Consider the following 24493-nt stretch of genomic DNA (forward strand, 5'->3'; position numbering starts at 1 on the left):
GCACCACTGGTTTTATTGCCATTTGTTATTTATATTAAATTCAGTTAAATAAGTAGGTTAAAAGAAATCCAAAGTGGATTTAAGTGATTAGACAAACCAAAAGAATAATAAAATCCTCTTCAAATGAATAAACAGTATAAATTTACTAAGCAGTAAGGTGAACATATAAAAATAATTAATAGCATAATAATAATGCTCTAAAAGTGTGCCAAGCACTTTTCATGTTATCTAATTTTATCCTCACAACAACTCTGTGAGGCATTATTCTTTTACACCCACTTTACAGATGCAGGGACACTAATGGAGAAAGGGGAGCTCACATTCCCAGGGCAACTAGCTCTGCCTTGCTCCAAAGGGCTTCCACTCCTACCTTGCACATACTTTCCCTTCCATCTGACATTTGTAATGTGCTATTTGAAGGTTCTGCAGCTAGGACTGTTGGTATTTATGGTGTTCAAACATTCTTCATAGTTGGTTTACCTGCCTCAGACTACAGTTACACATTTGTTTAGAGCCCAGAGAATTACAGTTTTAGGGGAGCCTGTATCATGCAAAAGAACCGTAGGCTTCAGGACCTGCAGTCACCAAGGAAGCACTGAGCTTGGACCACAACCCCTAGGACATGCAGCACAGTGTCCTTGAGGTGCTGGGCAGAGGTTGTTAAACTTACTTTTCATTAGCTCTATCCTCAAGGATGGTCTATGGCAGGGGTTGGCAAACTATAGCCTGTGGGCCAAATATGCCTATTTTTTGTATAGCCCATGAGCTAAGAATGGTTTTTACATTTTAAAATGGTTTCAAAAAACCCCCAAAGAAGAATATTTTGCAGCATGCAAAAATTATGTGCAATTCAAATTTCAGTGTCTATTATTTATTGGGCACTCATTAGTTACGTATTATCTACGGCTGCTTATGCACTAGAACAGCTGAGTTGAGTAGTTACGACTGGGACCATATGGTCCACAAAGACTAAATATTTACCATATGATCCTTAACAGAAAGAGTTTGTCAACTCCTCATCCTAAGGATTAGGCCAGTCCCTTTAAGCAACTTTCCAAGAAATACTACTACCCTTTTAAGTTTCCCAACAATTCTTCACTCAAGATAAAGTAGCTCAGTGTACAGATTTGAATGCAACTAATTTTATTCATTTTTTTCTCCCCAGGGGAATTTTTGGGAATGTCAGGTATGGTTGCTTTAGTCTCTGTAGGACTAAATTTAGATTCCTTAAGCTTTAAACCGAGGATCGAGTTAATAATTACTAAGTAAGTCTATTGTGTACTTGATATAGATCTCATAGAAATTTAGTGCTTAAGTGGTCCTGGCTTAATGAACACTACTAAAGTTTTTTTATAACTTTTTTCTATGTTCTAATTTTAAATTTTACTGCCAGTTATATTTGAAAAGAACTTAAGCTACCAACAATTATTGACATTAATTGGTATTCCTATTATGAATAATGTATCAGTGGCTGAGAGATCATAGTACTTTCTATACATAACTCTTTGATAAAAATTTACTTTGAATTGTGGGAAGTTTAAAAAATACTTTATTCCTTTGTTTCCTTCATAACGTACCTGAATGACAGTATCCAAGTATGGGAAGAGCTGGAAAAGAAAAGTAGCAGAAAGATGCAACACCAGCAAACTCTTATCTAGCCTTTACATCTGGTGTCATATGGACATCTGTGGACAGAGGGAAAGCCATTTGTCTTTTCAGACAAATGAGTTAGCTGTTCTCTGAGCGACTGCGCTAAATTATAGAATTGTTTCAGAATTATCTCACACCAAATCATAGTCTAGTGTAGAAATTCTCACATTGGATGAAAGCAAATGTTGAAATGAGAAAAATAAGCATTATCCTGAGTTTTCCTATGAAGATTCATTGCTTTAATATAAAGGACTATTCTTTGTTCTGAAATTACGTTCTTCCTACTTTTTTGGTGTTTAATATGTAATTTCTCTCATGAAATTCCACTCATAGAAGACGGTACTTTTTTTTTTTTATAACTCTACTTGGCAAAAAAAAAAAAAAATGGCACCTGTAACTTATTCTAGTTTTGTGTATATATGAATGATACTTTACTGGTTTTTAAAAGCCAGAAGCTTAGGAATAACTAGTTCTTGGGACACGTACTTTTTGTCTGTATTTGGACAGTTTTCTGAGCTCAGTCATGCTGTCTGTCAGCATCATTATAAATTACTCATTTTATTCGTTCAATTGTATATTCATTTAGCTACTCAACCAATCCTCTCTTAATATCTCCTGTGGCCTGGACATTGTATCCTAGGTTTGGGGCTATGAAAATAAGTCCCTTCTAGAAGACACTCATGTTAAGTGGTGGACATGTTTATGTAAGAAACTAATAATAAGTGTAAATGATTATATGTTTATTGGGATCTTAACTATATGTAAGGCATTTTTTAAGGTCCTGTGGAGACATTTTAAAACGTATTCTACTCAGTCAGTTATTCCATCATTTCTGAATTTTTATAAAACTAAGCTTTGGGGTTTGAGGTCCCGCTCATACCCTTTTCTTCTAGGAGTTCTGAATCAATTGAATCAAGAGACAGGAATCGGATAGAGAATTGGACTATCTGCTTGATTGGAGTAATGCTGTATCAGAGAACATGGTTTATATCTGCAGCTAAAACGAGGCTTCCTAATGCTTCTTTCCCAGTGTAGATCTTGAGACCTACCCATAGGGAGACTGGTTTGTGGGACAGACACAGTCACCCAGTCCTCTGAAAGGGAAGGTCTGAATAGAGGGGACCAAGAAGAGGCAGGACTTGAGATCTGCTCATGGAAGTCAGACCTGGCCCAGACCCAGGTGTGTTACCACATGGAACCAGAAGAGCTCCATGCCCTAAGCACTGTGCTCTGGTCTTGCAGTAGGAATCTCTGGGGGTGAGGCTAGACGTGTAGATTTAAAAAACACATCCCTTAAAATGTGATTTCCTTTCCATTTATCCTAGGTTTCTAATGATGTTTTCATCTGTATACCAACATTTAATATACACTTTCTTTGGCATTGTCATTGGATGTGGAGAAATCAAGTATTTACAGTTTCACACTTTAGTTTTCATGCTCATCTTATTTGCAACAGTGAATTTTGTAAGGTAAGAATTATAATTTAAAGTTTGCTTACTAGACTTAGGTTCTCAAGCCCAGAATTAGAATTGAGAAGAAGTGGGTTATAGCAAAAAGACCTGTGGACATGCAGTCAGGAAACCTGTATTGTTGTCAAGGTCCTGACAATAGCTTGCTGCACAACTGAGGGGAAGTCTATTTACTCTTCAAGTTTTCATTGTAAAATGAGAAGGCGCAGAACAACAGCATCAGCATAACCCATGAGCTTGACAGAAATGCAAATTCATGGGCCCATCCCATTCTACTGAATTGAATCTCTGAAGTTGAGATCCAGGAAACTGTTTCAACATGCTTGTTACAAGTTTGAGCACCACTGGACCAGATTAATAGCTCCTAACATTTTGTTGACTTTCATCATCATTTATTATCATCATAACTATGATAAAGCCATTTGTTAAACATTAACCATGTACATTATGCCATTAGTATTAATGCAACTCTATGTGGTAGGTGTTTCTGCATCATTTCACAGATGAAGCCCCCGAGAGGTGAAAAACTTGCCTGGAGTCACCCAGATTGTGAGGACAGAGTTGGGATTTAAACTTGACTCCCAAGAGCATGCTATTTCTTGAGTGACATTGCCCACACGTGGCAGTTGTGTCTTCCATAAGAATTCGTGACAGTGTCTCTGAAAGTATTGTCATTTCCACTCAGGTTAGGCCTGGCTGAGTGAGCTTACTTTATAAGATGTTCTCATGAAACATTGCTTCTGCTGACTCTGAAGGCACTGCAGGCAACTCGGATAGGCACTGTCACACAGTAGGGTGGGTGTACAATTTATGTTTCTTTCCACCACAGGAGCACAAGTGCAAGGTGAGGTTGGTCTCAGTGTATGCAGAAAGATACATGGCTTTTTGCACACATCCATTATCTCATTTTGTCTGCATAATGACACTGGGAGATAAGAATTATTATCTCCATTTTATAGATAAAAAAACTGTCCAAGGGATTTTGCTGGTGGTCCAGTGGGTAAGACTCTGCACTCCCAATGCAGGAGGCCGGGGTTCCATCCCTGGTCGGGGAACTAGATCCCGCATGCATGCTGCAACTGAGTTCACATGCCTGTGCAACCAAAAAAAAAAAAAAAACTGTCCAAAAAAGGCAAGGTGCCTTGCCCAATGTCAAATGGCTAGTGAGTGCCAGAGATCTTTTGTGAACTTATGGTTCCACCTCACTAGAGGAGAGACTTTAGTGGAGGGAGTCATCCTAAGGGGCCCTGAAAGTATGGGTAGACTTTCCATAAGAGACTTGTTGAGAAAAATGTTTCAGAGATGATGAGCCAAACAAAGGCCTGGATGTCATAATCATTGCTAACGTGTGTTAAGTGCTGACCACATTCTAAACATCATGCTAAGCCCTGTGAATGTTGCCTCATTTTATTGAATCTTCATAAGAGTCCTTTGAGGCAAGTTCAATGACTATTATTTCTCCATTTTGCAGATGAAGAAATTGAGGCTTGGAGAGGTTAAATAACTTGCCTAAGGTTACATAGTAAAAGACATCTAAATTTGAACCCAGGTAGACTGACTCCAGAGCCTTTGCTATACTGCCTCCCTGTTTTTGATAATCAGGAAATGACATAAATTGTTCTGTTTTGGCTGGAGTCAGTGGTATTTTAGAGACAGATCATTTAGTAAGGCTGAAAAGGTTGATAAGAATTACTTTGCAAAAATCTTTAAATGCAAGGTGGAGGAGTTTGCCCAAATTAATTATATATATTATAGATGGCAAATTGTAGATTTTCTGTTTCTCAATGACAGGAATTCTCTAAATTGTCATACGAAATTCCCGGTTAAGTGACTGATACACAGTATCTTTTTTGAGGCTGAGAACATGTCAATTATATTTCTGCTGAAATTCCACTTGAAGGACAGTACTGATATTTTTTTGGTGCAAGTCCGCTGTAGATAGAATCTAGATTTTGGCATAGGATCCTATAACAAAATGACCTGTAGAGAAAGGAGGCACACACTGAAATTATTTACATGGTGTTTAGTGTATGATTCTTGTGGAAGCTCAAGAAAAATTTGGTTGAGCTGAATTTATTAAAGTGTCTACAATAATTTTACTTTTTCGTCATGATCTACAAGGTCCTTGTGGTCTAATTTCTGCATCTAGTCGTGGCCTTCCAGGGAGCTTGTTAATGTCATTTGAAGAAGTTTCCCTGCAGGAATTTACTACCAAGATCCTAAACACTACACCCTAGTGTTAGTGATAATTTCTTATATTTGTATAGAATTTCTAGCATTATTTTTCAAGATTTGAGTATTATATGCAAAATTTAGATCATAAGTTTGGTTAGTCTCAGAAAGTTTGAACAACCTATGGATAAACTGGATCGTCTTCTCTTTTCTGAAAAATTTTTACATGAAATTTAGTATTTACTAGCTAGTATCATCCATAAATAACATTAATACATAAGATGTGATATAAAAATAAACGTTTTTCTCTCCACAGGTTACTTACTGTTGTATTAGTGAGCCCTATTCTGAGGCATTCAAATTACGAGTATAACTGGAGATGGGGCATTGTTATAGCATGGTCTGGAATTAAAGGAGTTTTTAGCTTACTCTTGGCTCCAGATGTTCATAATCTGGCTGAACAAAAAGTAGAGTCACCACAGCTGGTAAGAAAAATCATATCCCATGATTATTCATACTTACTCATTTTTGTTTTGTAGCACTTGGCATAGTACCCAATAATAAAGCTAACCATTTGAAAAATTAGACTTGAAGAATGCAATCTTCTAAGTAGGAAGGAACTTTTGGGGGAAAGTTCATTTATGTTGACAGTGTGAAAGGGACCAAAAATCAAATAACAGTTCCAGATGTGGGAGTTGGGTGCACTTGGGATCGAACCCTGGCTGCACCATTGACAGGCTGAGTGGCCTTGGGTAAGTTCCCCAGACTTGTGGCACTTCAGTTTCCAGTGGAGGATCGAAATGATGCTTAGCAAAGTACCTGACACTCAGTAAATGTTCAACATATGTTGTTGAACGTATAAATGCTGTTTTTCAAGAGCTGTCAGAAGGTATGAAAAAAATAATTCCTTATCTAGAGCATTCCAATTCCTATAGCTATTAGAGCAAAAACTGAAATGCTCATTAAATATGCTAAGGAAAGAAAGATTTTGTAAATTTTTGAATTCAGGATCTAGTCATATTTATGTCTTTTAGGGCTAAATAGAAAATTAGTTTCTTGAAAATTTTTGGCTGAAGACTATATTATACATAGTGAAAGACAAATCTCGGTTTCCTTTCTACTCTCTCTCAAAGCCTTTTCCCCATGGGCCAACCAGTGGATTTCTGGGTAGTCCGGTGGTGGCAGCGTTGGTGAGACTCCAGGGAAGGTCCAGAGAGCCCAGAGCATCTGTGGACAGCGTGAGGGTACCTCGTCATTCGTGACAGTACTCTGTGAGCTAGCTGGAGAAGTTGTGAGAAGTTTCTAGAAATCCCCAGGACACCCCCACCACTTCCCAGTCAGATGAACCCCAAACCTGCTCCTGGGAGGGAGAACACTTGAATAATGTAAATTAAGAACATTACCCACCTCCCAAGGAACTTTAATCTGGAGGTAGATGTACAGAGTTTCTTGATAGTATCCAACTTCAAGTTCAGAATTTTCTCTTCTTTGCTATTTTAATCCTGTCCTAGAAGACCCTAAGAGCCCAGTATTTTTCAAATATCTTTGTTGGGGGGAGCAACTATTACCCTCTCTATCTTGTATGTAGGGGAACCAAAATAAAGAGAATAGCATGTTAGTGAAAGAACTCAGGCACCCTAACTCCCCAAAGAGAAAGAGTTTATTTTTAATGTTGCTTTTTAAGAAATGGAGTATCATAGTCCTCACCATCTTTCCTGAGGATTTACACTTCATATCTGTGGGCATGGTCCGGGAATTAATTTGGAGTTCAAACACACCTGTGGTTTTGCAGGGACTTTGGGTCCTTCCATGTTCCAGAGGAAAAGAATAATGAGCTCCTTCAGTTTTCTTTTGTGCAAGGAATTGGCCTAAAACCAAGTCAAAGAAATGTTAACTAACATTTGAGTATCATTTTTCAGTGTTTCCCAAATCTGTTTGATGTTAAGAATCCCTTTGATGCCACCCCAGCCCTACAGAATCAGAATCTGCAGGGAATAAGCCTGGGAGTCAGTGTCTTTAAGAAGCATTTCAGGTGCTTATTGTGATCAGTCATTTGGGAAATACTCTCTGAAGACATACTGCTATTAACTCCGTTTTTCGGTAAAGGACCTTGAGACTCAGAGTGGTAAACTGGCCTCAAATTACATGGCTAGTAAATGGCAGAGCCAAGACCTACAAATGTGGTTCTGCTTCTGCTTCTGCATGGTGCCTCTCCTGACCCCAGCACAGTTCCTGTCTGCTTCTTCAGAGCTTCTCGTATGGCTGTAGTAAATGCTTGTGGCAGGTGCACTTCCCTATCACCACTGCCTGCCATTGCCGGGGTTGCTCCCCAGCCCCGCAGGTTCCACAGCAACGTCTGAGAATCAACCACCGTGCTGGCTTTTCAGGCTTTGCATGGCCACTGTTGATGGCAGCAACCATGGAGAGCTCCTCTCTCAGTGTCCTTATCCCTCCCAGAAACTACAAAATCTATTTTCTTTTCTTACTCTGATTGAGAACTGATTTCTACCCCAGTGGATTATATTCAAGCAGTGTCCACAAAATAACCCTTTTGCCTCTTCTTATCAGAGGCAGGATTTTAAAATGTGGATTAAGGTAGAATTTTGTTGGTGGTTAATTGAACAATGATTCCCTTTGGAGAACTTATTAATGTTTTGACTCTCTGTGTTTTGTTTTTCAGTTTATACTGTATATACAAGTAATATCATTAATGACTATGGGAATAAATTCATACATGATGACTTATTCAGCCAGGACATTAGGTAAAGTCTAATTAATTGGGGAGAGTAATGCAAAGAGATTATTGTTGGGGGGTGGTGGAGACATTTCTTATGGGGCTCAAGGAATTGATTATGAAATCACTCATTTTCATTCACTCCCTATTTATAGATGATGTATGAATTGGGATATTGATTCAGCCAGTTTAACAGAAACCACATTAACCGTGGCTTAAACAAGACAAAGTTTTTTTTTGTTTGTTTGTTTTTTTCCCCTCCACCAGAAAGTCCAGAGAAGTGGGATGGTTCTGTTCCACAAGGTTGTCCAAAGATCTCACTCAGATCCTTCTCCTTTGTTGATCCTCAGCTTCCCAGGGTGTTGCTTTTGTCTGCAGGGTAGATGCTGGCTCACTGCCACTGTATCGTCAATCCAATCAACTAGAAAGGGAAGATCGGGTGGGGGTGATGGTGGTGGTGATGGTGTTAATGGAGGGTAAGCAGCTTCCTTTTAAGGGCACAATCCAGAAGTTTACATATCATTACCACTCACAGTCCATTGGCCAGAACTTAGTCACATGGGCACACGTGGGCAAAGGAAGCTGGGGAATATTATCTTAACTGACTGGCCATGTGCTTAGCCAAAACTCAGAGATTCTATTGTTAAAGGAAGAAGGGAAGAATGAATATTGGGAGCAGTCAGCAGGCTCTGCCACAGTTGCCTATTTCTAGAAAAAAATTGAAGCTGTTGATAATAAAATAACTAAATATAATAAAATCACAAATAGACCGATGATCAGTAGAGAAATCAGGGTAAGATAATCAGTGGTAGTGGAGTCAAGGGGGAGAGAAAGGGCAGGGTGGGATTACACAAAGTTTTAGAGTAGGGCCTTAGTATCCCCCAGTGTCCTGTGGCCTGGTCCTCAGCTTTGCTGGTGCAGAGACCTGATTTTGTCAGGGTATCTAGACTTAATCAAAAGGCTGGAAATTTACATGTATCGCACTCACGGGAGAATACAGATGCAGCAGAAAATCAATTTATTAATTTATAATGAGGGTGATTTCTTTCTATGTCAGAAATAATTGTGATCATTATTCAGGGTATTCACCTCTAAATACCAATCTCCTTGATAAATCAAATTAGTAATCAGAAGGTTCTTGGAAAGCGTGGAACTGGTGAGAGGTCAAGGAAGGGTAATGTTGAAGGAGAGTTCTTATAAACAGGGAAGTAGCCTGGTGAATTTAGCCCCTCTGCTTGTGTCTTTTCACAGTTCTGCCCACTCCTGAAACGGTGCCCCATCTACACTATTGCAGAACTTCCTGTGGTAGCTTACCTCAAAGTCCATGGCCCCAATATGCAAATAGGACTAGTAAATGGGGCAGATTTTTGGCAGCTCTCCTTCTCCCCACGTTATGTGTTTGCTCTTGTTTGCAGTGGAAAGTAGAGCTTGGATCAGCAAAAGCCTACCCTGGAGCATGAGTAAAGTTAACTCGGTCCGTGAAGGTTTGCTCACACCTCCCTTCCCACCAGTTTTCTTTGACTTTCAGGGATCCAGACCCACTCTGCTCTCTTTGCTTATGATATAACATCTAGTTTTCTCCCATGCTTGCTTTCTTGAGATTGCTCTTACTCTGATAATCACAAAGACAAGAGCAAGAGGTTTTACTATCATGGAAATATTTTTTTCTTCTCCTTTTCTTCCCATACAATTTTTTTTATTGTATTAACTGAACCTCAGAATTTTCATTGTGAAACAAACATGTATGGCAAGTACTTTATCCTCAGAATCAATGCTCATCCTTTCTAGAAACACTCGCAAGTTAACAGGTAATTGACAAAATTGAGTTTTATCAGGAAGAGTTTCAGACCAACTTCTTCCGTCTGGTCTAATGCTTTTAAGAGACTCATCCTCTGGACCTAGAGATTATCATACTAAGCGAAGTAAGTCAGAAGGAGAAAGACAAATTCCATATGCTATCACTTATATGTGGAATCTAAAATATGACACAAATGAACATATCTACAAAACAAAAACAGATTGACAGATATAGAGAACAGACCTGTGGTTGCCAAGGGGGAAGGGAGTAGGGGAGAGGACTGGGAGTTTGGGATTAGCAGATGCAATCCATTACATATAGGATGGATAAACAACAAGGTCCTACTGTATACACAGGGAACTATATTCAGTATCCTGTGATAAACCATAATGGAAAAGAATATGAAGAATATATATATATACACACATATATATATATACACACACATATATATATATACACACACATATCTATATATCTATATATAGATATCTATATATAGATATCTATATATCTCACTGAGTCACTTTGGTGTACTGCAGGAATTAAACACAACATTGGAAATGAACTCTACTTCAATAATATTTAAAAAAAAAAAGAGAGAGAGAGATCTATCCTCATATTCTTCCAGGATCATCTTAAACACAGGAGTTTGTTCAAATGTACTGGTGCCATCGAGTGGTCCACTTATACCCATGTTTCCCCAGAGCAACCGGAAAGTGGCCGTTGCTCCATCCTAATGGGTGGGATGTAATTAGGCAAATGAATAAACTTTCTCCTTGTGTGCTCTCAGCCATGGAAATTTTAAATCCAAAGCTGACACGTTCTAACTCTTTAGCATGGCAGTCAGATGCATCTTTGCTCTGGACCATAGAGAACTGAGAGGGATATGGTTACAAACCTTTTTGAATCCCTGAAAATTTGAAATACAGCCACCACAGTGTCCTGTAGAGAATGCAATAAAGTTAAACTGAAACATTTAGAAACATTTAAAACTCTTTATGAGACATCTCATATGCAATTATGCAGAGAGAACAGTTTTATTATTTATTTATTTATTTAATTGACGTGTAGTTGATTTACAATGTTTTGTTAGTTTCTGCTGTACAGCAGTGATTCAGTTATACATATGTATACATTCTTTTTTTATCTTCTATTCCATTATGGTTTATCACAGGATATTGAATATATTTCCCTGTGCTATACAGTAGAACCTTGTTGTTTACTGAGAACAGTTTTATTGAGATGGAATTCTGAATGAGTAGACTAAGCTCACTCACTAATTAAATTCTTCTTTTTGGTAAGCAAGCCTCATATCTAAAACTTCAAATTGATACTTCAAGATGATACAAACTGCTACAAGTTTTGGACATGTAGATTTGCTGGCCAGGAAATAGAGATGTTAAATTTGAGGGATCTCTATTGCAGTGGCCATTAAATTTTATTATGTATAAGAATCAGTTGGAGAAGTTGTTAAAATGCAAATTCCCAGGCCACTCTGATTCTCCAGACATGGCGTAAAGCTCAGGAATTTGCATAATTTAATAGGCAGCTCCTTTACCTGTAGACACAGGTAGCTTTCAATACTTGGAGAAATACTGATTGGATGCCTTTAAATAGTGAGTCATGTATCTAGCTATAGGGAACAAAAAGAAACTAAGAAGACATTCTTTAGCACTTGAGTCAGAAAAAGTTGAACTGTACAGCCAAAAGGAAATGGATTGTTGGGTAATTTTCTGGAAAATTTTGGACAAATAGTTGTCCTTGCTCTAAGTACTCTGGTTTGGCTATGCAAGTGATGCCAAGATTTCACTACATTATGCAACATTTCTCTTCCCTGTGCAATCTTCACTGTATTTTATTAAGGCCCTTCCTTTTCTTTGTCACAGGTTTGTGTGCCATCTCCCTTCCAAGACAAATGGCCATGCAAAATGCCATTAAGCACATCCAGAAGATAATACAGAACAGAATAACTTTATTTAAAACAGAAAAAATTTTGACAAATGTTAACTGGACCTTAGTAGAAGAAAAAACAAAGATTGAATACATCATTCCTGTGAGTTGATACCTGGCAAAAAATAGTCCTTTCCCTTTCTGGCCTGCCTTTTTCTTTAGTTTATTATAAAAAACTTGATTCTGCTAGTTGTATGTCAGGATGCTGAAGGGAGATACATTTACTAGCTTTGCTATATTGGCAAAATAGTTTGAATTCTGTCTCTAAGGAGAAGGTGTTGGTGATCTAGCCTTATTTGCCAAATACAGGAGAACTGGTGTTTTTACAAACTGGCTGATTGAGTAACTATGAATGGCCTCTGCCAGGGTGATGTTTCCAACTGGTTGAGGAAGTGAGAGATCTCTCCCTGTATAAGTACTATCAAAAGCAGAAAACATAGGCTGCTCCAGAGAGCAGTAAAGCATACAACTAGCTTGGGGAAGAATTTGGCTTCTAAATCTCCCCAAGTGAATAGTTACTTCGCCACAATTGAAAGCAACATTTCTAATATGGAGAACGTTTTTCACTTATACACCCCTTCATTTTAGCGATTCTGATTTGAGTTATTGGAATCTTGGTTGAGCGAAGTATTTGACAGCTCCTAATCATTTTTACTTATTTGTAACTTTATCTCTGTGTGTTTTTAAACTTAGTCTGATACTGTTCAGTTTCCTCATGTTTCATGTGATAAAAAAGTGAAGGAGGAGTCCCCAACAGATGAAGTTTTAATAGAAGAGGCCAGATTGCATGTAGCTATAATACAAATGGTTGGTACCCTTCACATAATCTGCTTTTTATTTATTTATTATTCTTGCAATGCTTTTAATTCTTACGTATGGTTTTCAGGTGACTAGAAGATATATTTTCATCTTTTGATTGGTTGTTAAAATTTATGTTTGATTTATGAAAGTTAAAAAATAAAAGAAATCTCTTAGGATTTAAATTCAAGTCACAAATGTTATTCTATTTCTAAGTCTAGCTAATTTTATCAGTTCACTTTTGGGGAGTCTTTGAATAATGTTTGGTGCCATTTATGTACTTAATTAAAATTCTTCAAATATTTGAAACTGCTTTTATAAATTTAACATATTTGAGTTCCTCTTATACAATATTCTCTCAAGTGCTTATTTAACTCTTGTAAATCTAATGAGTTAAAATAAATCTAATGAAGCAAAATTCTCTTAAAATATTTACAATTTAATATTTAAATGTTATAAACGTAGGAAGATTACTAGGTAAAATCAAGTTTAAATCAACTTATCAAATTGCACATTTAAAATTGGGGTTTTATTCTAATAGTACAAATTTTATTCAATTTTACAAGTATATAAAATACTCGTTATGCTCAGAGTCCTTCTTTTTTACTTTCATTTTAGAACTTATTATTATGAAGAATTTCTAAAATATACAAAGGTAGATAAAATAATGTAATGAACTCCCAAGTACCCATCACTCAGCGTTAAAAACCATCCACACATGACCAACTGTGCCCCATCTGCACCCTCATTCACTCCTCCATCTTCCATATTATTTAGAAACAAATCCCAGATATTAGATCATTTCATCTGCAAATATTTCAGTATGTATCTCTAAATTTTTAAAATTTAGTCTTTTTAAAATTTTAAAATTTGGTCTTTTTAAAAACATAGTAAAATACTAATATTGCACCTAAAAATTAATAATTCCTTAATAACATCAAATATTGGGTCAATGATCAAATTTCCAATTATCTCATAAATGTGATCAATGTGTATTTTCACAGTTTATATTTTTAAATTGCATTTCAGTAAAATCACGTATTGCAATGAATGAATATGTACTTTGTCTCTTTTAATCTATAAATTCCTCCTTTTATTTTTTCTGTTGAAGAACATATTTCTTCTTAATACAAAAATATTAACACTATATTTTCATTTTAAAAACATTTCTGTACTTAATTTAAAATGTTCTCAGAATTTGAAAGGCTCTTACCCAGAGAGGTAAAGTATGGTCACAAATTCCTTGTAAGACCTCCTATTAAGAGTTGGTGTCTATATCCCTCTCCACCATTAAATTTGGGCGTTCTTGTGATTTGTTTTGACCAGTACAATGTAGCAAAAGGACTTTGGGCATGTATTGGAGCCTAGGCCTTGAGGAGATTTGCAATTTCCCCCTTCTTCCACTTTGAATACCACCCTGAGATTGTCATGTGAGGAAGCTGGCCTAGCCTCTGAAGAATGAGAGGCCACATAGAAGTAACCTGAGGCATACAGCCAAGAGTCAGTACCCTACTACCAGACTTGGGAACGAAGCCACTTTAATTTGAGGCTTGGGACAGTAGATTCAACCTCGCGATGGTAAGAGATGCAAAGAATTTGTGACCATATTTAAATGTTCCACTCACTGGCCACAAATATTTTTACCCCTCCTACGAAGCAAAACACACTCATCTTTTTCTAAGACACTGCACGCCCGCCCCGAACCCTGGCAAACCTTCATCCTATTATGGTTATCAGATTCAAAGTCCAGTATCTCATGATGTGCATTTAGTCTAGGTCTGCTGAGGCTTCTTGGTTGTATCTCCTTAAGTATGATTCCTCTTGATCCAGAGACCTGTGGACTAAAAAGAGAAGTTATCTGTCTACCCCACCTCCACCCACAACATTCAGTGGTGATCAACAGACACCTCTGTTCAAGAAGGGGAAGAACAGGAAGCACTGATTAATCACTGGTCCTTGGCAATTCTGAAATCCAGATGGGCATATGTCCCAGTTCTCCCCATTCTCTACATTTTCATAGGAAATAATCCATGTTTGTGGCTGAGTAACCTTCTCAGACTGATTTCTGCCAGTAGAAATGGAAATTCCTATTTATTTAGAACTCGTACTGCCTTTTTTAGTCCAATCTGATACAGTTTCCTTAAAAACTCATGTGTTTTCAATGAGTCGCATTGTAGTCCACTCTACTCTGCAATTCCTTTTCATACAGGCCACATGTCAGACAATATGAGTCTGAGAAAGCCTTTAGTCTGCTTGAGAGGGTAGACTAAAGGCACTTTGGTTCTCCTCCACATGGCTTCCTATCTTCCAGTAGAGTGAACTGGGCTTCTTTACTACATGGTGGTCTTTGGGTTCCAACAGGGTGAGAGGACAAGCTGCAAGCCCTCTGTATCTCCTAGGCTCTGGAAATTGAATAACATCACTTTTACCCCTGTTCTATTAAAGTAAATCACAAAGCTAGCCCAGATTCAATGAGTGAAGACCCCACCTTTGAAGGAAGGAGCAGCAGTGTTAGTTACAAAGAGGCATGGGAAAGGCATGCTACATTGGGACCATTGTTCTAATGACCTACCACATTTACTTTTTTTTTTTTTTTTTTTTGCGGTACATGGGCCTCTCACTGTTGTGGCCTCTCCCATTGCGGAGCACAGGCTCCGGACGCGCAGGCTCAGCGGCCATGGCTCACGGGCCCAGCCGCTCCGCGGCATGTGGGATCTTCCTGGACCAGGGCATGAACCCGTGTCCCCTGCATGAGCAGGCGGACTCTCAACCACTGCACCACCAGGGAAGCCCCCACATTTACTTTTTAAACGAACAATCCCATGGAACGACCCGCTCCATGTTATCTTTTCTAAAAAAATTGAAATATATTTGATTTACAATATTGTGTTAGTTTCAAGCATACAGCATAGTGATTCAGTTTGGTTTTTTTCAGATTATATTCCATTGTAGGTTATTATAAGATGTTAACTATAATTCCCTTTGCTATACAGTAAATCCTTATTGTGTATATTTTATGTATAGTAGTTTGTATCTGTTAACCCCATATCCCTAATTTGTCCTCCCCACCTTTCCTTTTTGGTAACCATAAGTTTGTTTTCTATATCTGTGAGTCTGTTTCCATTTTGTGTATAGACTCATTTGTATTATTTTTTAGATTCCATATATAAGTGATATAATATTTGTCTTTGTCTGACTTACTTCACTTAGTATGGTAATCTCTAGGTCCATCCATGTTGCTGCAAATGGCATATTTCATTCTTTTTTATGGCTGAGTAATATTTTTATATATATATATATATATATATATATATATATGCCACATCTTCTTAAGCCAGTTATCTGTTGATGGGCACTTGGGTTGTTTCTATGTCTTGGCTATTGTAAATAGTGCTGCTATGAACGTTGAGGTGCATGTATCTTTTTGAATTAGAGTTTTGGGGTTTTTTTTTTTTTGGATATATACCCAGAAGTAGAATTGTTAGATAATATGGTAGCTCTATTTTTAGTTTTTTAAGGAACCTCATACTGTTCTCCCTAGTGGATGCACCAGTTTACATTTCCTACCAACAGTGTACAAGGATTCTGTTTTCTCCACACTCTCTCCAGCATTTATTATTTGTAGCCTTTTTTTTTTTTTTTTTTTTTGCGGTACGCGGGCCTCTCACTGTTGTGGCCTCTCCCGTTGCGGAGCACAGGCTTCAGACACGCAGGCTCAGCGGCCATGGCTCACGGGCCCAGCCGCTCCGCGGCATGTGGGATCTTCCCGGACCGGGGCATGAACCCGTGTCCCCTGCATCGGCAGGCGGACTCTCAACCACTGCGCCACCAGGGAAGCCCCTTGTAGCCTTTTTGATGATAGCCATTCTGACCAGTACAAGGGGATACTTCATTGTGGTTTAGATTTGCATTTCTCTAATAATTAGTGATGTTGAACATCTGAAGTAAACTCTTTGAGTTGTATAGATTTTGAGTTTCCTGAGAGAGTACTTTGCAAAAATGGAATATTCTGTAAATATTTAAATTGAATGAAATTTATTTCTTGCTCTAGAAGTTTTTGAATAGTATATTTTCATATATTGAGTTCAATAATAATAGTGAGGGGTATGTAAAGGTCAAGCAGAGTACATTACATTAATGTTTTCGTCCTTTGTAATTTTTATTTAAAATTGTATGTTTAGAGTAGCTTTGAAAAACAGTGTAATGACGGAGTCCTCAGTGTAGAGGCAGCCCGGACATTAATTGGTGCAACGAAAAGCTATTGCCACATCCAAGGAAAGTAAGTGTAATACTTCTTTAACTGATATTTCCAAAATTGAATGGGTATGTGATAGAGAATGAAGAAACTGAGAGTTCAGTGTCCAGATTGATCAATCTTTTTATCTTATCTATCTGTCCGTCCATCCATCCATCCATCCATCTACTTCCTATTTTACTTTACTTTACTTTTCTATTTTACTTCCTATTTTTCTTGTTTATACTTTTCTCCCTGAAAATTCATAACTTTGATGACATTGGGAGTTTCTGGAGGAAGATTTGACTACAGAGCAATTATATGAGAGACAAGGGGAGCCATGAAAAAGAACCCATATAGTTTTAATTATGGTGATAATTATTTTGTCTTTATATCATATTTACTAAATTACTGCATAGGGGAAGTAAGGAGGCCTGGAGCCTGACATTAAACTGCTCTCTGGGGTGGAATAGGATCATAGGATCTGGAGGAATTGATCCAACCCATGGAACTGATAGATGCAATTAATATGATGGGAAAAGCTCAGTATCTTAGAGATATATTGATACCTGGTTACAGTCCTGAAACATTAGATAATGGATGGTCTAAGACAAACCTGTGGGGCAACAGTGATAGGAGATTCTGTCTGGGTGATAGTTAACATTTCAGCAGCCTGGTAATATATCTGGGAGATGTAGCATCAATTCCTAAATAAAGTTTGGGAAGGACAGAGACTTCAGGGCCTTGGAGAATCTTGGGCTAGTCAAGGCATGACAAAAGGAAGCTTGATTCTAAACCCCAAAGAGTTGGATTCTGAAGTTTTAATTATGTTCTACCTCAGGTCACAGATAGTTCCAGAAACATGGACAGCAGGAGTCTCCCACTAAAAATGTTTCTGTTCTATGACCATGGGTGGGTAGGTGGATGGATACAGAGGCATATTTAATAAACCCATATTACATTTATGTTTAGTATAACTTTCTGTTTTATATTACCCAAAGGTATAGCACTTGCTTTTCATTATAACACATATGTATATTTTTCTCTATTAGATTCATGAGTATTTATGATGTTTCAACTTATGTAAGAGCTAGAAGTTGGCTTATGAAGTTTAAAAACATATTAACTTTCTTGGAATATCATGAAGATAAGACACCTCTTTCTCTATATGGGTAAGTACTGTGAACCTGTAATAGCAATGTACTTGAAAATATGACCTTTTCTACATTGTCAGAATAGATTACTTTGATCTTCCCTAAAAAAAAAAAAAAACCCAACTAATATTATAGTCAAGTCTTATTGATTGAGTGCGGAAGGAACAAAGTTCTTGCTTCTCTTTCTCCATTCTGTTTTACCAATTTCATTGGCACCTCTATTAGAGAGTGGGTAGAAAAAAGATGAAAAGGATGGTCATATTTGGATTCTTCAAGTTTGAATTACCATGTCTTAGGGTCACATTACATGTTGGACTTCTTTCATATTCTTCTGGGATGAGCAGGGGTGAGAAATAGCAAACTCAAAGACTAGATCTAGCTCTCAACTTAATTTCATGTGCCATGGGATAGTTCTGTTGATGTCTATAATTAGGAAAAACACAGCATGGCCTTAATAATAATTATAAACAACGTCCAAAATAACGCAAGATACAGATTTTTCTTAACTTGTGTAGACTCTTTGTTTTGTTATATAAGTTGTGAGCTTATATACTTTTTAGAGCAGAAAGACAAGGTTTTTCTACTAACAAAAGATGTCAGGGCTTCCCTAGCGGTGCAGTGGTTGAGAGTCAGCCTGCCGATGCAGGGGACATGGGTTTGTGCCCTGGTCCAGGAAGATCCCACATGCCGTGGAGCGGCTGGGCCCATCAGCCATGGCTGCTGAGCCTGCGCATCCGGAGCCTGTGCTCCACAACGGGAGAGGCCACAACAGTGAGAGGCCCGCGTACTGCAAAAAAAAAAAAAGATGTCAAATGAGAAAATACTGGGACCATTAATGCTAATAAATTTTAAGTGGGTGTTAACATGCTTTTCGTAACAAATTATGATAATTTTTTACTTTCTTCCATTGATTAAGTTTACAGAAAAATATAAAAATTTAAAACCCTAGGATCTTGACATATATCCAAGTAACCTCTTTTTGTCAGCTTCTACTTTAGATGAATAGAAAAAAATTTTTTAAATGTCATAGTAATATTGAATAGAATATTTCATTCTGTTCCTAATTTTAAGCAGTGTTGATGTTTTTCTCAAAATTAATTTGTTTCTTGCTTTTGATGTATGAATTTTTGCATTGCTCCTATGTGTGATTAGCCTTGATTTTAGAAAATGCTCTCCAGACAAATCTCAAACAGACAATCCAACCTTACACCTAAAGGAGCTAGAAAAAGAAGAACAAACAAAGCCCTTAGTTAATAGAAAGGAAGAAATCATAAATATCAGAGCAGAAATAAGTGAAAGAGAGACTAAAAAACAATAGAATAGATAAATGAAACTAAGAGCTGGTTCTTTGAAAAAATAAATAAAATTGATAAACCTTCAGCCCAACTCACCAAGAAAAAGAGAGGGCCCAAATCAATAAAATCAGATGAAAAAGAAGTTACAACTGAAATCACTGAGATACAAAGGATCACAAGAGAGTACTACAGTTATATGCCAATAAGATAGAAGAAATGGACAAATTCTTAGAAAGGTACAATCTCCCAAGACTGTAGCAGGAAGAAGTAGAAAATATGAACAGACCAATTACCAGTACTGAAATTGAATCAGTAATTTAAAAACTCCCAACAAACAAAATTCCAGGACCAGATGGCTTCACAGATGAATTCTACCAAACATTTAGAGAAGAGTTAACACATATGTCCTTATCAAATTATTCCAAAAAATTGCAGAGGAAGGAACGCTTCTGAAATCATTCTATAAAGGCAGCATTACCCTGATACCAAAACCAGGCAAAGATATCACAAAAAAAGGAAATTACAGGCCAATATCACTGATGAGCATATCAATAGATGCAAAAATCCTCAACAAAATATTAGCAAACCAAATTCAGCAATACATTGAAAGGATCATACACCATGATCAAGTGGGATTTGTCCCAAGGATGCAAGGATGGTTCAATATGTATGTATATATTCCATATATATAATGGAATATTACTCAGCCCTAGAAAAGAATGAAATCTTGCCATTTGCCATGTGGATGGACTTAGATGGTATTATGCTAAATGAAGTAAGTCAGACAGAGAAAGTCAATTACTGTATGATTTCACTTATATGTGGGTTCTAAAAAAACAAAACAAATGAATAAACGTAACAAAAGAGAAACAGAGTCATAGATACAGGGAACAAACAGGTAGTGTCCAGAAGGGAGGGGTCGGGGGAGGAAAGAAATAGTGAGGGAAATTAAAATGTACAAGCTTCCAGTTGCAAAATAAATGAGTAACCAGTATGAAATGTACAGTGTGGGCAATATAGTTAGTAACTATGTAGTATCTTTGTATGGTGACATATCATAACTAGACTTACTGTGGTTATCATTTTAAAAGGTCTAGAAATATTGAATCAGTGTGTTGTGTAACAGGACCTAACATAGTGTTCTAGGTCAATCATACTTCAAAAACAAACCAACAAACAAATCCATAGAAAAAAAAGATCAGATTTGTGGTTACCAGAGGTGGGGGGTGGGAGAGGGGGAAATGGATGAAAACAGTCACCAGGTACAATTTCCATTTGTCAGATAAATAAGTACTAGGGAGGTAATGTATTACACCATGATGAATATAGTTAACACTGCTGCATGTTACATATGAAAGCTGTTAAGGGAGTAAGTCCTAAGGGTTCTCATCACAAGGAGAAATTTTCTGTTTAATGTTGCATCTCTATGAGATAATGGATGTTCACTACACTTACCATGATGATCAGTTTGTGATGTATGTAAGCCAAACCACTATGTTGTATACCTTAAAATTTATACAGTGCTGTATGTCAATTATATCTTAAGAAAACTGGAAGAAAAACACACACCCCCAAAAGCCACCCTCCCAAATGAATATGTATTTACAGTACCTAATGTTTTGGCAGAGGTTAATGAAAATGTTTCTTCTACCTGGGTGAATAATAAGCATAAGACATTAACTTTAAAAAAAAGCTCCTCAGCCCTGATCTAGATTACCAAGAGCCATATTTTTATCTTTTTCCCTTATGATTTTTATGTCTAGAAAGTATGGTTTAGATTTTTGCTTAGCTATTGTTTCATATTATTTGTATCTTTCTTCAAATTAATGTTAATATTTATTTAAACAAATGAACTTCAGATTTTAATTGTTATACCTTTAAAGTGATCTGACATTTTATTTGATCTCTTTTTTTTCAGGAATAATAAATTTCTGATTTTTATATATCACATTGTATTTTCAGAAGAATTTGAATATGCAGGACATATTATACGGATAATGTACATTTATCCTATGATAATGCATCTATGGCCAATGGCAAGAGAATTAAATGTGTCAGCACTGATATTAGTAAACTACTATTTTGTATATTTATATCTGTTAGAATCAGCATTGAAGGTACTGTTTAAAATAGAAATGTATCCTATAAAAAGAACAGTTTAGATAATTTGAATCTATTTTTGTCATTTTTTGGAAATAATTGATACTAGAAGCCTTTTGCTGTAGCAGTTGATAGGATCCTGGAATTTTAGTAATCTTTTTGAATTTTCTGAGTTTAATAATGAAATCAGTAAAACAGTTAGTCTTGGATATCAGATAAGAGAAGTATAAAAGTGGAGAGAATCTCAAAGATCAGGCAAAAAAGAATTGAAAATCTAGACATTTGCTGTTTCCCTCAAATACTCCCTGTAATGATTCAAAGAATAAATAAGTGAATAAAACCAAAATGGTTTGCTAGTTACTTGTCATAAGATGAGAACTACTTTTTAGGATAAATGCTTCAAAGATGATTTATCAGCATTACATTTTCATACTTTAATTATAATTAATAGTATTGCAATGAATCTGTTTAGTACTTTTCATTGCTTTTCTTTGGCATTACAGCTTCATAATAGATTATGTATATTTGGAATCAAATTATAATTTTTGATGTAGGATTTTTTTGAATTTCAAATGAATGACTTAAAACCCAACTTTTGGAATATAACTCATTTGTAGTTGAGGATTTAACTGTTAATTTTAAAGAATCCCCTCCCCATATCATTGTATAGTGCTATGAAATGATGTACATTCTATATGTTTTCTAAACAGATAACAATTTTGAAAAGCAGATATTTTCATCAACATTGGAATACTTTGGAATTTTGTATCGTGCTTATTGGAATCGTTGATATATTTTGTATATACTTTGTCAGATTGAGACCAGACCACTTGGTTCTTATTCAGTTTACAGTAATAATGGGTTATTTCAGAATAATTAGATTTATTCCTCTTATCAAGGTAAAACTTCAAATTTTAAAATACTTTTTTTTTTCCTATACTATTTGTCAAATGAATTAAGAAACCTCACTATTTTGAAAGAAATGAGGGAGGGAGCTGTCTTTTCTCCTGGAACCCTCTCTTTAAAGGTATCTGCATGGTTCACTCTCTCACTCCCTTCAAGTCATTGCTCAAATCTCACCTTCTCATGGAGAAGGTCTTCCCTGACCTTCTTTTACGCTACGTAAAATGGCAACCTGCCCTCCATACTCCCAGCGTGTTCCACCCATCTCTCTGATCCCCCTCCACTTGTTTAAATTTTAATTTTTCTGCGTAGCACTTATCACTTTTTTACTGTATGTTATATGTGCTTTCCACAAGGTAGGGATCTTTGTTTTGGTCACTGATGTAACCTGTGGCTCCAGAATGGTACCTAGTATATAGTTAGTACTTAATAAGTTATGTATTGAATGAATAAATGAAAACAGTGGTGCCCCTGCAGCAGGATTACCCAGAAACAAGTTCTCCAAGTTTTAGTAAAATTTGCTCATAAAGCCCTAACTGTGCAGAAGCATAAAAATATTTACCCTAGAGCCCACACTACTTACATAGCCCACTGCCTATGAAGTTCAGTTTTACTGTGGCCTTCAATCTCCTTAACAAGGACCATTTCTTCTTTTCGTGGCTCTGGTTTTGATTCTGAAGGTAGATCTTCAGATTTTCAGTCTCCGTTCTTAAGCCTCCTTTCTCTTTCCAATGCAGTTGCGTTATATAAGCTTTTTTTTTTTTTTTTTTTTTTTTTTTTTCAGTACGCGGGCCTTTCACTGTTGTGGCCTCTACCGTTGCGGAGCACAGGCTCCGGACGCGCAGGCTCAGCAGCCATGGCTCACGGGCCCAGCCGCTCCGCGGCATGTGGGAGCTTCCCAGACCGGGGCACGAACCCGTGTCCCCTGCATCGGCAGGCGGACTCTCAACCACTGCGCCACCAGGGAAGCCCTATATAAGCTTTTAACTTGGGTGCTCTAGATGATTTCACTTGCCACTCCATATTTTTGAGTTGCTTAATTCTTATTACATCAAATAAGTCTTTTAGTATGTATTGAAGTTATAGAGGCTTAATATGAAAAAACATTGCTGTAAACCCTGACGGCAAAAGGCATACATTAGAATCCTCCATCTAGTCCCCGTTCTCCAAGCAATTTTATAGTGATCTTAAAGGCAAAATCGTCTGAATGCCCAGACTTGTGCTTGTTGACTTCCTTTTTTTGTTCCTTCCTTGATTCTTTATTAATGTTACCAAACTTTAGTGTTCATAAGGATGACTCTACAGAGTTGTATGCACAATTTATTTATGATTTTTTCCCTATGAGCTGAGTTTAGAGCAAAGTGTCGACATAAGGTATAACCCACCATAATACAAACGCCTCTAGAAATGAGGATATGTAGAATGAGGCTAAGTCTTAATGTGGAAGGTAGAGGTGTCCTTAGATAAGCAGTTTTTATACAGGGATCTTATGCAGATGAATGTAAAATAATTATTTTAGAAGGAATACTTTGTGAAAAGTCTCTCTGAGTGAAATAAAGATTTAAAGATGTGTTATTGTGGAAGTCAACCCTATTTAAAGTGTGAACTAGTTGCTATTTCTGTTTAACATGCTCTGACAAGTCCCAGTGGAGTGTATTTAAGTAAATATAGTCATGATTAGCTTTTGTTTACTGAACAGTTACTATGTTCAAGGAACTGTGCAGACCACTTTACTTACATTATCTAGTTAAATTGTTATAAGAGCCCTGTGAAGTAGGTGTCACCACTCTATCAAGTTAGGTGTCCTAATAGCCAGTCTCAGCAGAGTGTGGCTTTCAAAAGAAACAAATCTGTATTGGAAAACTTTGAAGAATATTGGAGACCTTTACTTCAGATCGGCCCAGGGGGTGCCAGTGCATCATGGAATAAAACTTTATAAAAAACCTCTTTAATATCTCTCCCTCTGCCCAAAGTTTCACAACCAGAATAACAGTTTTAAAAAAATCTGTCCCTTCTCTGCTCTTGTGACTCCTTCTCTGTGATGTCCTTTTCCTGGTCACATGTTCCTCCTGTGTTACCTGGCCCCTCACCGTCCTCCCTGTGCTCTGATGTGCATCTGTCTCTGTGATTCACTGCATTGCTCGTGAGGGCCACTCCACTGGAATTCTGGTACTTAGGTATTATTATCCTCATTGAACAGATGAGGACACTGAGTCCTTAGAGTCACTAAGTA

The 24493-nt window shown here is 37.0% G+C and overlaps 1 protein-coding gene across 2 annotated transcripts in view; it reads left to right on the plus strand.

Annotated features, from left to right (window-relative positions):
• Window positions 1-24493, plus strand: part of SLC9C2 (solute carrier family 9 member C2 (putative)) — a 152934-nt gene that overhangs the window by 77814 nt on the left and 50627 nt on the right. The window contains exons 12-21 of one of the 2 annotated variants that reach the window (XM_073804299.1): window positions 1166-1265; window positions 2976-3119; window positions 5608-5776; window positions 7972-8053; window positions 11713-11879; window positions 12470-12583; window positions 16756-16853; window positions 17861-17980; window positions 21176-21374; window positions 22068-22256. In XM_073804299.1, coding sequence (XP_073660400.1) covers window positions 1166-1265; window positions 2976-3119; window positions 5608-5776; window positions 7972-8053; window positions 11713-11879; window positions 12470-12583; window positions 16756-16853; window positions 17861-17980; window positions 21176-21374; window positions 22068-22256 — 1382 coding nt within the window. Of the gene's footprint in view, window positions 1-1165; window positions 1266-2975; window positions 3120-5607; window positions 5777-7971; window positions 8054-11712; window positions 11880-12469; window positions 12584-16755; window positions 16854-17860; window positions 17981-21175; window positions 21375-22067; window positions 22257-24493 lie in introns of those variants that run through there. The other variant, XM_073804280.1, reaches the window with a different exon arrangement.

The sequence above is a fragment of the Tursiops truncatus genome, chromosome 1 (assembly GCF_011762595.2).
Source record: "Tursiops truncatus isolate mTurTru1 chromosome 1, mTurTru1.mat.Y, whole genome shotgun sequence".
In the NCBI taxonomy this organism is placed as follows: Eukaryota; Metazoa; Chordata; class Mammalia; order Artiodactyla; family Delphinidae; genus Tursiops; species Tursiops truncatus.